At 39.5% G+C, this 12974-nt stretch overlaps 1 protein-coding gene across 1 annotated transcript in view; it reads right to left on the reverse strand.

Annotated features, from left to right (window-relative positions):
- The window catches only part of LOC125901778 (xenotropic and polytropic retrovirus receptor 1 homolog), a 68303-nt gene extending 66173 nt beyond the window's left edge, over window positions 1-2130 (reverse strand). The window contains exon 1 of the mRNA XM_049597688.1: window positions 1638-2130. Coding sequence (XP_049453645.1) covers window positions 1638-1706 — 69 coding nt within the window. The 5' untranslated portion in view covers window positions 1707-2130. The remainder of the gene's footprint in view (window positions 1-1637) is intronic.
- Window positions 2131-12974: the final 10844 nt, after the last annotated feature.

A 12974-nucleotide genomic window follows, 5' to 3' on the forward strand; every position in this document is an offset into this window, starting at 1 on the left:
ACCTCAAAATACACTGCAATAACAACAACAAGACAACAACAGATAATGTTCGATTCCATTCAGTCATATGAGGCCATGGTGACCGAAGGAAAAATACACCAAATGGTGCAGTAAAAAAAAAATTGGTGCATGTAATTTTAAAAGTTACACATGTACACGGATAAAAAGTATTTCAAGCTCTAAAATCACAGTTAAACTGTGTGGTTTTGCTGTTCAACAAGACCAACAGAGAGGCAAGTGTTCTCTGGTGTAACGATCTTGCAGATCAACGTCTCGAATCATATGCATAGCACACAAACAATTCCCAAATTTGGACATCATGTGTTTAGAACATACCTTGCGCAAAATATGTTGTAAAGTTAAAAGGTTAAACTTGTTATTTTAATGTGCTATATTCATTCATATAGTCATTTAATACAGACATTATGCTGCCACTAAAATCTGTAGTGTTTCAGCCTTCAGTTTTAGTCTGTTTTTTTTTTTTTAACACAAGTAACAAATGTTTAAGACTGATAAACAAATGTTGAGGGTTGAATTTAGATTCAGTAGGAACATTTGATACTTGATTCAGATTGGATAAAATGCTATGAAGCCTCAACTTTAGGTTCAACTTGCATGCTGACAGTTAACACTCGTGCAAAACTTGTGTCATTTGAGTGACAGTTCAATAACATAGGAATTTGCCCTCTGTACCAACTGACTGTATGACAGTGTACACCTTTTACATTACCCAAATTACTGCGAAAACTGATTCTAGTAATGAAATCTGTCCAGCACACAGATCCGCTTGGTTGCAGCTTTAAATGCCACTTATAAGCTAGATATAACTAACTAGCCATTGTCCCAGAGCCAGCACCATGTTCCTGCTGTATGAAAGCACACTGTACTGTAAGCCCAGTATACATCCTTGATGAGACATGCTTAGAACACCAATGTAAATATGCTGGCACAACTGTAAAGGCTTTCTTGGAACTGTTTCATAATATGTTTACTGTCAGCTCTGTATACAAATTAAGGCACAACTGAGATAAGAGTTGAATAGCAAGTTTTAATAGCATTAATGGGTCAAAGGGTGCAGACTGATCTATCAGCACCTCTCCGTCTCCAAGTGACCCCGTCCACCCGCATGATACAACACCAGCAGCAGCAGGACTGCTGAGCTGGGTCAGCATTTGGGGACAGACAGGTGGTTAACAGGCGCAAAGATTAACTAGCTCAAAAAATGATGACTCAGCTGAATACCTTTTGTCCCCCAAACACATTCCAAGCAGCTTAGAGGACAGAGACACGGCTCTGCTGCTCGATGTACATAACAGCTCGATACAGCATGATGTGACCGAGGTGCTAACCTGCAGAGCAACAAACAGCAAACATAGCTTATTTAGTTTGCTAGCTAGCTGACACTAGAGAGCTGCTGTTGCTTGATTTACGGGTGTAACATTTGAAGCAGTTCCTCTCTTCCTGTTTTGTAAAGACAAGGGAGTGAGATATAAGGAAGCCATCTCCAACTATATTGTTCCAAACAGAAAAAACCGGTATGAAACTGGGCAGACATCCATACAGTCAGAGACTGCCCAGTTAGCCAGTCAGCTAGCTAGTTGCTAGCAAAGTGCAGGTTGAACATGAAGCTAACTTACCTCATACTGGATGTACTGTTTTCTCCACTCCGGAGTGATGTGAGCCGAGAGATGCTCTGTAAATTTCATCTTGACGGTTTGCTGGTTTCCCTCCCCTGCCTTTCCTGTAACATGGACCGGTGGGTCAGCTGAGCAACGGGAGGTTTTGCCGTGCTGCTTCACAAACGTTTACACACAAACTGTCATTCGAAGATTTCGATCTGGCTGCTCGGTCAAAGACACAGAGATGCCCTTTTTGTCTTTACGTTATCCTAACGTTAGCTAGCTACCGGCGCGCATTTCTGCCGTTTCAGACACACTCGACGAAATGCCGATGGAGTCACATCTTAGCTAAAGGAAATGCGGTAAATGTGATTTTATATGTAGCCCCAATGTCACAAAATCGCGATTGGGTTCAGCTAAAGAGAGCTCGCGTTAGCTGGGTCTTGCTATCTCCCCCCTCCTCTCTCCCTTTTGTTCAGCCTCTACCTCTCTCCACCTCCTGTCTCCCGCTGCCTTCAGGTGCAGTTGGAAATATCACAACAAGCCAGGCTTCAGCGCACATGAAAATGTTGTTGATGGGTGGAACAAGGTGTGGCTTAACCCTTCTTCAGGAAACGTCATCCAACCAGGACGGGTCGTTTTTAACTTTAATAGTGGGGCAATGCGCTGGCTGTCATAGAAAGGGGAGGGATAAACAGCCATACAGTCCTAGTTTATGTTCAGCACAGGAGCTACAGTCAACAGATAGTGTTTTCCTTATTCAGCACGCGTTGCTGGATTTTGTTTGTGCTTTGACTTGGATAAGTTTGTTCTTTATGTTGATGAACCCATCTCTAGTCCTAAGAGCCCGGCAGCTGCTTTACAGTATAAGTCTTCCACGACCTCTAAATTCCACTTAGACTCATATTCTGTTTGTGAAAACGTGCATTTTTACAATAATAATAAGCTATTAATTTATCCATGTTCCAGTCAGATAGCCTTAGCATTTATACAATTCAGTCCTGTATATCTGATAATCTTTTAAATTGTATCTCTTTAAAACCATTTCCTTTCACCTCTCTTTATAGCTTGCATCTCCGTGACCAAACCTTGTCCTTTCTATATATTCCGATAACACACGAATGTCACACGTGTGACGTCGCCCGCCACCTTTGGGAGAAGATGACGTAGATGTAGATTGTCTTCTAGAGAGGGGGGGAATTCAGACGGAAAGTTACCATCACATAGCGATTCTCTTGAGTGCGGTTGTGCCTGAACGGTCACAAGATCCAAAAATAAACGTCAGTGGAAAAAATGTAGCATTATGATGTAGGGCCTACAGCTACAGCTACAGTCAGTACAGTAACACTGTGATATTTTAACAGGTGAATCCTATCCTATAATCGTAAGTGACTGTGATACTATCAGTCGCACATTGTTAAAGCCTCAGCCTGCAGGAAATTGATAGAAATATGAAAAAATGATAAATAAACCACGGGGAAGCAGATACTGCAAATCAACCAGTTTTATAAACTACATAAATTGCAATTTTGTCCCGACAATTAACCCTTTGACTCAAGGCAATAATTATACTGGGGGGGACATACCTCAATATTCCCTCACAATATATTGAAAAACAGTGCTGGTAGGGTTATTTTCATAGGTTACAAATTAGCCAAGTTAGCCTGTTAAACATGTAATAAGATTACTTTTCTAGCAATTGTTTTAAACTGGGCAATAAAGCTGAAAAGTAACAAACTTAAATGCATTGCTTTCAGATTTGTTCCAACAGCTTTGTTGATCTGTGTTGTCTGAAATATGTCAGCAGAAGGCCTTCCTGCATGACAAAAAGATGCAAAGCAACAGAATGAATGTTCTACATATAAGTTTTTTTAACCAGAAAGAACAAGTTCATATGTAACCCCTTTGTAATCACCAACATTTTGATCACTTACTGTAATGTAATTCAAGATGTTTTTTTTCTCAGTAACTGTTACTTATTACAATTATATTTATTTTGTAATTTAATTGCATAACTGTTACGTGTGATTTATTCCCTACCACTGTTGATAAAAAACATAATACAAAAAATTTGGTCGGTAATACGAAAATGGTTCAACAGGTAAGCACGCACCACTATCCTAACTGATAATAATAAAAATAATAAGAACAAGAACAAGAAAAAGAAAAGGAGATATACTTTATTTATTCCGATGGGAAATTCAGTGTTTTCAATCTGATGTCATACACACACAGGCCAAAATACACACACATGTACAAACAGGACCTATACATACATTAAACAGAGAGATGTCAGTATGCGGGGGCTGCCTTGGATGGGCACCCCAGGCAGTTGGGGGTTCAGTGCCATCCCTATGAACTGAGCTTTAACCACCTGGTGTTAGCAATTATTAGCAAACATATAATAGTAACTAAACCTAATACACCTCCAGACACCACAGAATGTCGACTCCATAGTTACTGACTTGCTTTGGCTTGCTGTCCAGAATTGAAAGATGATAAGTCACGGCACATACAAAAATCTTACCTTAACTTGGTTTGTCCCATGATATCACCCTATTACTCACCAGCATTGTACCTATTTTACAAACCCACATCAAAATGTGCTGACCTTTCTAGATCTAAACATCAAATGTTGTGTTTACAAATGGAGGAGTATGCTTCTGTCTTTGACAGAGGGCCTTCATAAGTTTTATCAAAACACCCTCATTAAAGGGATTCTGGCTACACACGGCATATCTGATCTATATCCCATTCTATAATCAACAAATCCATATCATATTCTCTTGAGTTCTTAATCAAGTCACGACAATAAAATCATTCTCATGCTTTAATTATATGGTCAGAAGTAGTCAGATTTAAAGATACTGAGTGTGCAATATATTGGAGGTAGTCACTAGGTTGGGACCATGTCCCATCCATCTCTTTCACTTTCTGTGTCTTTGTCTTCGTCTTTGTAAAATCTCACTGACATTCTCATCAGTGTCAGGGTTTATCTGTCACACTTTAATGCCAATCCTTTTCTCTTGAGATGTCTTTAGTCTCACAACAAACAGACATAAATAAGTAACAAGGAGTACCAACAGATCTGTATTGTCTTTGCACAGTATAAGAAGTGTAAGGCAACTTAAACTTGTTTATGAAACATCTTAACTTTTTGGGGGGCTCAGCAAAAACATTTAATGATGTCACCTTTTGAACATGCCTCTTCTGTAGCCTTAATGATCCTGATGTTGATGCGGTTGCAGTTCATTTTGACCATTTGAGTCTTATCATGAAATATTAGTTGCAAATTAGGAATTGTCTAAAGTGGGGCTGTTGATAAGCAGGTTAACATTACCCTCTAGTGTTCAAATAAGACATTGCAGCCCAACTGGTTTTGAGGATGTACTAAGTGCATTCTTGTTTTTTTTTCCTTTACACATGTAGCATATTTAAATAAAAAAAATTAAACACACTTAAGACAACAACTTTTAATGTTTCAGCATATTTAATTCCATACCAGAATCTGAAAAATATCAATCATCTATTAACATGGTCTACACTGTCAATGTCACTGTGTGAGCCTGTTGTTGTTGTGCCACCTACAGGTCAACTAATAAGTACCCTCATATCAATGCATATATACAGTTTGTCCCCTCATATTGAACATATTACATTCAGATAAACCTGTTCTCTTGACTATAGAGTTTGACCTGTAAACAAATGAGAGGTGAAGGACTACACATCAGTAGGTTTTTCCTGTTTCAATGCACCATGAGGTTCAAAGGTCTGGATTTTCGTTTTGCAGCAGCTGTATTAACTGAATGGAACCTGATCAACCTGTATTATTTCCTGACTTTTTTTTTGTGCATTGACGATTTATTTTATTTTAAGGTCCCCTTTTATACATGATTTTATTTTCAAATACATGGTGCCAAAAGATCAGTTAGACATCATTAATAATGATACTTTGGGCATATTTTGAACATTAAACATCTTCTGAGCAAAACACAAACACACACACACACACACACACACACACAAACGCACACTGTAAAACAATATAATTCATCCATGGTGCTGGAGTTGCTGTCCAGATGTTTTCATGCCTCATCAAGACAATTTAGTGTAACATTCAGTTTGTTGCAGAGCTGACCATGTTGCAGCTGCTCTGCAGTATTCTCTGGTTTCTCCTCAACCTGTCCAGGTGACGCTCTTCTGGCTCAGACTGGAGGCTTCTGCTGCTACCTGCTCTGCTGCTGCGGCATGCCTGAGGGCGACCACTGTTACCTGGCAACCGCAACCATGTGCCATTTATTTTGGAGTGATACCTCTGGAAGAAAATGAGAATTTCCTATTCCTGATGCTGTGGGTTAATAATCATTGAATACCAGTAGGTACCCATTTACTTCAACTATCACTAAATCCTGACAGTAGTACATAAGACAGATAATCTGTGAAAAAATCAGGCTCCTAATGGCATCTGCAAGAATTCACTGCTCCTGAATGAGCGTAGAAGTTTGTAATGCATTATCAATCACTGCTTATGCATGTACTGCCCTGCCAAGAACATCATACACAGCAAAGACAAACAAGCAGAGGAAGACTAACAACAAAAAGAAAGAGTTACACCAAGATAAAACAAGAGTAGACATCGGATCGGCTTCTATGAGGTAAAGAGAGGGGATTCAAAACCAACGCCAGCTCAGGCTCTGTTTGACTTTTTATTTTAAGCTTGCTTTCATCATCACTCTTAACACCATGTTCACAATGGATGCAGAAGCAACCCGATATGTCAGTTTTTGTGTAGCCACCCATCAGCAGTTCCCTGGCCATTCACACACTCATCACACATTCCCATACACTGTGCACTTGCATTCGGTTTTAAGGCTCTGACACACCAAGCCAATGGTCAGCTATCAGTCAAAGTTGAGCTGTTGGTGAGCATCTGTCACCCTAGTTTTTCAGTGTGTCCCACACAGTTAGCCCTAATCAGCCCTTGTCGGCTTTTTTTCAGCCAAGTCATCATGTTGAATCATTGTTGTTCAGCTCAGCTCAGCACATGAGATGAGAAATGGAAGTGAGGAAAGTAAACAAAGAGCTAAAGTTAAGAGGGAGTGAGACCAAAACAAACTTGTTACATAAGGTAAGATTATTTTTCTTTAGCCATTGAGCTCTTCAGCAGAAATATTTCCTCCTGGTTTGTGTCATTGTTTACCTGCTCACTGGCTCATGCTGTATTCTTTCAACATTGAATTGAGTTGTTAATGTCCTAACTGGCTAACTAGCGTCAAGACAATCTTCCAGTTTCCCCTTTTGAATGACAACTTCAGGGCGGCACGGTGGTGTGGTGGTTAGCACTCTCGCCTCACAGCAAGAGGGTTGCCGGTTCGATCCCGGGCGTGGGAGCCCTTCTGTGCGGAGTTTGCATGTTCTCCCCGTGTCAGCGTGGGTTCTCTCCGGGCACTCCGGCTTCCTCCCACAGTCCAAAGACATGCAGATTGGGGACTAGGTTAATTGGTAACTCTAAATTGTCCGTAGGTGTGAATGTGAGCGTGAATGGTTGTCTGTCTCTATGTGTCAGCCCTGCGATAGTCTGGCGACCTGTCCAGGGTGTACCCTGCCTCTCGCCCGATGTAGCTGGGATAGGCTCCAGCCCCCCCGTGACCCTCAAGAGGATGAAGCGGTTAGAAGATGAATGAATGAATGAATGAATGACAACTTCAGACTACCGCTATCTGCAGTTTGGTGTATCTGGATATAGAGCTCACTGTCTCTGTCTGCTTGTGTGTCTCTTTGTGTGTCTGTGTGTGTGTGCGCTAATCTCTCTCACTCTCTGTTTAGACACCAATCATGGGATGGGATCTTTAAATCAATCGTAATGACCAGCGTGTGCAGGAGCAGTGGCCGACAGCATTAGAGGCTCCTCCTGGCTCTGACTGGTTGTTTTCATTCAGGTGTGGTGGATATTCGCAAATGCCATTAGGAGGAGTAAATGGAGCCAGAGGAACCCGATTTTCTTTATCTTTTTATGTGTCTTGTGTACTTCTGTCAGGATATGGTGACTGTTTTAGCAAATATGACAAAGAGTTATTTTCATAAAAGTTACTTACTGTAGCTTTAATGGTGTCTACAAAGGCCACACAGTAAATTAAGGTGTCATTATAGGTGTCATAATGAAATAGATTTAGAGTTTGCTTGTATAAACAGACTTTCTATAAACAACTGACATGTTCTCTGAGCACAAAACTGCAATCACATTTCACACTTACACTGTGCAGTACAATATACTGAGCAGGCTGCAGTTACCTCACCGTTTTGTTATATAATATGTAATTCTGCCTGATTCTGAAGGATTAATATGACAGACAGGGAAATTAAAATACATTTATGCACGTAACTGGATCAATAGAGAGAGAAACAATATTGGATTACATAATCTGTGTGTGTTTGCATGAGTCTGTTTGTAAATGTGTGTGTGACAGGAGGTGTGTGGGTGCGTATGCATTGTACAGTATATGTGCATAAAAGACAAATGGAAACTGGGCTTTGTAACACAACCTGAACATCTATGAAATACTAAGCATGGCTGACATGACTCGCTGCCTGCGGAAACATCCTGAGAGCCAGCAGGACTAAATGTAGAGCAATCATTACTGAGGATTAACAGCCAGTCAGGGTCAGATTAGGCTGGCTTGCCTTTTAACAAGGCTGTTTAGATGTAAACAAGCTGCTGTCTACAGTTTGAAGCAGACAATAAATACAAAGTCATTCCCAGCAAACCCCAAAACACTTTCAAACTGTTGTAGTTGTTAGAGGCAGCCATGTTAGGAGTAACACTCTGCTGCATATGACTGCACCTACTTATCATTGTTTGTCTCCACCTCAAGTGTTTTAAACTCAGTGAACCAGCTTACATTGCAAAAACTCTGTTGCCCTTGCGTAAACAAACAGCCAATTAAAACCTTAACTGTAGGTCATGTGATATTGCACTGTTCAAACCATATGCTGCCCTCAGACAACATTTCAGTAACAGCCCAAAGTGTTTCCATAATGCAACTAAGTGGCAATTAAGACCCAACTAATGTTCACATTAGGCAGTCAGACACCACAACTGTGATTATTTATTCATCAGAGACTCACTGGATCACTCAACATGATGTCATTCCTTATCTTATCTTTTCTTTTCTTTGCTGCTTTTAAATGCACTGTACGGGATTCAGGCAAAAGTTTAGCGCTTTTGTCTTTGTTCCCATTTTTCATAGGCTTAAATTGAAGATCTCAGATTTTTTTAATGCACTCAACAGATTCATTTCTCATAAATTTTGTTTGCAAATTTGCTTAAATTTGTATCAGTGATCTTTTCCAAGACAGTCCATCCACCTGTTAGGTGTGCCTTGGGATAATCACAATAAAAGGCCACTCTAAAATGTGCACTTTGATCACACAGCACAATGACACAGATGTCTGCATTCTGACTGCAGGAATGTCCACCAGAGCTGTTGCCTGTGAATTGAATGTTCATTTAACTACCATAAGGTGTCACCGATGTTGTTTTTGTTAATTTGGCAGTACAACCAACTGGCCTCACAACCACAGACCACATGTAACCACACCAGCTCAAGACCTCCACATTCACTGAATTCACTTACGAGATCATCTGAGACCAGCCACCTGAACAACTGATGCAACCGTTGGTTTGTAATAAGAATTTCCACATAAACTGTCAGTAACAGTCTCAGGGAAGCTTATCTGCATGCTCAACATTGTTACTAGGGTATTAACCTGACAGCAGTTCGTCTGACTGACGTGTTTGTGAGGCTGGTTGGATGTACTGCCAAATTCATGGAAACAACATACTGTGGGAGACATCTTATGGTAGTGAAACATTCAGTTCACAGGCAACAGCTCTGGTGGACATTCCTGCAGTCAGCATGCAAATGGCATGCTCCCTAAAACTTGGGACACCTGTGTCTTGTGTGATCAAACTGCACATTTTAGAGTTGCCTTTTATTGTGACCATCCCAAAGCACACCTGTGTAGTAATGATGCTGTTTAATCAGCATCTTAATATGCCACACCTGTCAGGTGGATGTATTATCTTGGAAAAGGAGAAGTGCACACTAACATGAATTTTAACAAATTTGTGATTGCAATTTAAAAGAAATATATCTCTTGAGTGCATGAAAAAGTCTGAGATAATTAACTTTTGCAAGGAGCAAAAGTGTTGTATTTTTTTTTTAAAAAAAAATCATTATTAAATTACCATTGTCCTATTTACTAGTATGTCAGTCTTCAGTTATGATGATTTTTTGTACACGCATGCAGCCCCAATCCTCACTAAAATCACTAATAACTTATAATGATAATACCTTTATTTATATAGCACAATTCATGCATAAAATGCAACACAAAGTGCTGAACAGAAAGGACAATCATGACATTTGTGCGAAATTAAAAAAAAAATAAAAGCATGAATAAAAGAATGCCTGGTAACAGCATTAATACATAAAAACACTTTTCAAGAGAAAGCAATGGTGAAAAGGTGTGTCTTAAGATATTGTTTGAAAGTTTCAACAGATTTAGAGGTCCTAAGACCCTCAGGTAGACTGTTCCAGAGTTTAGGGCCATAATAAGCAAAGGCTGCCTCTCCATGCCTTTTCGTTGTAACCTTCGGAACAGTTAAGAGATTTGAGTCTGAAGATCTTAGGGACCTCGAAGGCACACATATTTTGAGCATGTCAGACAGATAAGATGGGACAAGGCCATTTAGAGCTTTAAAAGCCAATAAAATAATTTTAAAATGTATTCTGTGACTGACAGATAACCAATGTAGTGATTTTAAAACTGGAGTGATGTGTGCCCTCTGTCTGTTTTTTGTCAGAACACGTGCTGCTGCATTTTGCATGAGCTGTAACTTAGATATGGCTTTCTTGGACAAACCAGACAGAAGAGCATTGCAATAGTCCAGTCTGCTGGAGATAAAAGTATGAATCAATTTTTCTGTATCTGCTTGGGAGAGAAATGGTCTGACTTTGGCAATGTTCCTTAGGTGATAAAATGACACTTTAATTACATTTTTAATGTGGTGGTCAAAGTTAAGATCCGGATCAATTATGATACCAAGGTTTTTTACTAGATACAGTTTATCACATTTCTTTACATTTTATTACTGGAGCTGGTTTTAGGACTCACCACTGTGAGCTATATCAGAATGTGCGATGGTCTTCTCTTTGATAGAAGGGAAAGACACTGCCTCTTTTACGTTTATGAGGCATTGATAGGCAAGTTACCCTTCTTCCTAAATTCTCTTAATTCTGATGAGAAATTAAATCCATTTTTCATCACACATGTTCCTAGGAATTTTGTATTCCTTGAAACTCCTCAGATCAGCACTGAGCTCTGTAAAGTAGCTTTTAGTTTGTTTGGTTTTTTTTTTTTGCACAAAATTAATGGAACACGTACTGAAATTACACAGGTATGTGTCCTGAGATCATTTTAAGTGTATGCTAGATGATACAGTTGTTGTACAGTGTTCCTGCTTTGATTAATTCACAGACAGGGTCATTATTTATTGTTTTTAATTTCTACATTCTTATTGCTGTTGTTATATATCCTTTATTCATGGCAGATGTGTTTGTTATTTACTTTTTAGTCATTTTACTGTCTTTATTGTTGTTTACCATTCTTGATAGACACCACTGCTAGTTATTTGTTTTTATGGACTTTTTCATCATTTGATTGCTGCCGTTATCACACATTATATATCCGTGTAGCCCTTATGAATGTGAATTCGAGGTGTTGCTGTGAAATAGCTTAATGCTCAGTCAGTTTACCCTAAATTAACATTGACTGATGATGGGTCTTCCTTGTTTGCTACATGCAGCACAACTGGGGAAAAAAACCACTATATAAATCTGAGACTTACAATAAGAAATAGATCCACCTTTTTAAAAACTGCAGACACATTAGTGTTCAAAAAAAGGTGAACTATAAAATACTGTTCTAACATCAGCATCAATACTGTATTACAATTACATAACAAAACATACAAGGACAAAATATCAGCACTATTATGTCACATTTCATCTTTATTTGCAGAGGTCAAATGCTATTTACAGCTATCACAATAATTAAAGGTTTTCTGCGTGGGATTTAGTGGCATTGTAGATTGCAACCAACTGAAACTTCTCCCATGTGCATGTGCCAGTGCACCAGTGTTTGATTTGTCCATTCTGGGCTACTGTGGAAACACAGCTGACTCTATGGAAGAGGACCATCTGCATGTAGATATAAATGGCTCATTCTGAGCTAATGAAAAAAAAAAGATTCTTTGTTTCAGGTGATTACCAGTGACATAGTTATAAATATTATTTTCCATTTCTGCCAACAGATGCCTCTAAATCCTACACATTCAGCGACTGTACCTTTTATACAGAATGGCAAGGAGGAATAATTCTCGCTTTGAACAGGCTGCGTAAAAGGGGCTACAGTTGAATGAATTCTGATTTATGCAGGAAACATAAATTATTGCTGTGTGTGTGTGGAGGGCGGGTGTTAGTGGGTTCAACGACAAATCGCATTGCTAATTTATCGCATCACATGATCTGGATATTGTAACGTGGACCCAGAATAGACCCTGCACATATAAAGTTTGGTGTAGCCATAGCAATGCCCTTTATAAACAACAAGCCTGCCAATACAAGCAAGTGCTGATAGTGGGTTAGTTTCCTACCTTTCGTTTCTAACTGAGGGGGGTCATCAACACAACGTGAATTAGGAACTGGCTCGTTCACTCTAAAGAGTTGGTTCACTCGTTCACTTCAAAGAGCTGGTTCAAAGACTCGGCTCGTTCGCGAACATCACATCACTACTGGAAATTTATGATAGACCTATTTTTGTGTTACAAAGTGAATCTAAAATGCATGTCTCTATGAACATTTGCATAAATTACATTACTATCATAACACAAGACAAGGATGTCTAAAGTCTGGCCTACAGGCCAGTTAAGAGCCGTGGATGGATTTTGTCTTCACTTTTTTCCTCTACCTCCCAATGGCAGGACTATTATACAGTTTGTAGACATATGCCAAGTAGGAACTACACAGGCAGAACTCGTGTGTTTTCAGAAAAAGATAGTAAACAAGCACATGAACTGTTACCTAGCGGCCGATGTTTTCTGCTAGGTAGCAGACATCGGGACAGCAAAGACAGTGCAGGCCAGTGAAGGCCAACACTATTTTTTTTTAAATGCCTCACATGATGCGAGAAGCATCTGGCCCCAGGTATTTTCACATTATGTAATATGGCCCTTTGTAAAAAAAAAAAAAAATCTGGCCCTTAGTCTGACGTAAGATTTTAACTCCTAACCAA

Source organism: Epinephelus fuscoguttatus, linkage group LG15 (assembly GCF_011397635.1).
Source record: "Epinephelus fuscoguttatus linkage group LG15, E.fuscoguttatus.final_Chr_v1".
Taxonomy (NCBI): Eukaryota; Metazoa; Chordata; class Actinopteri; order Perciformes; family Serranidae; genus Epinephelus; species Epinephelus fuscoguttatus.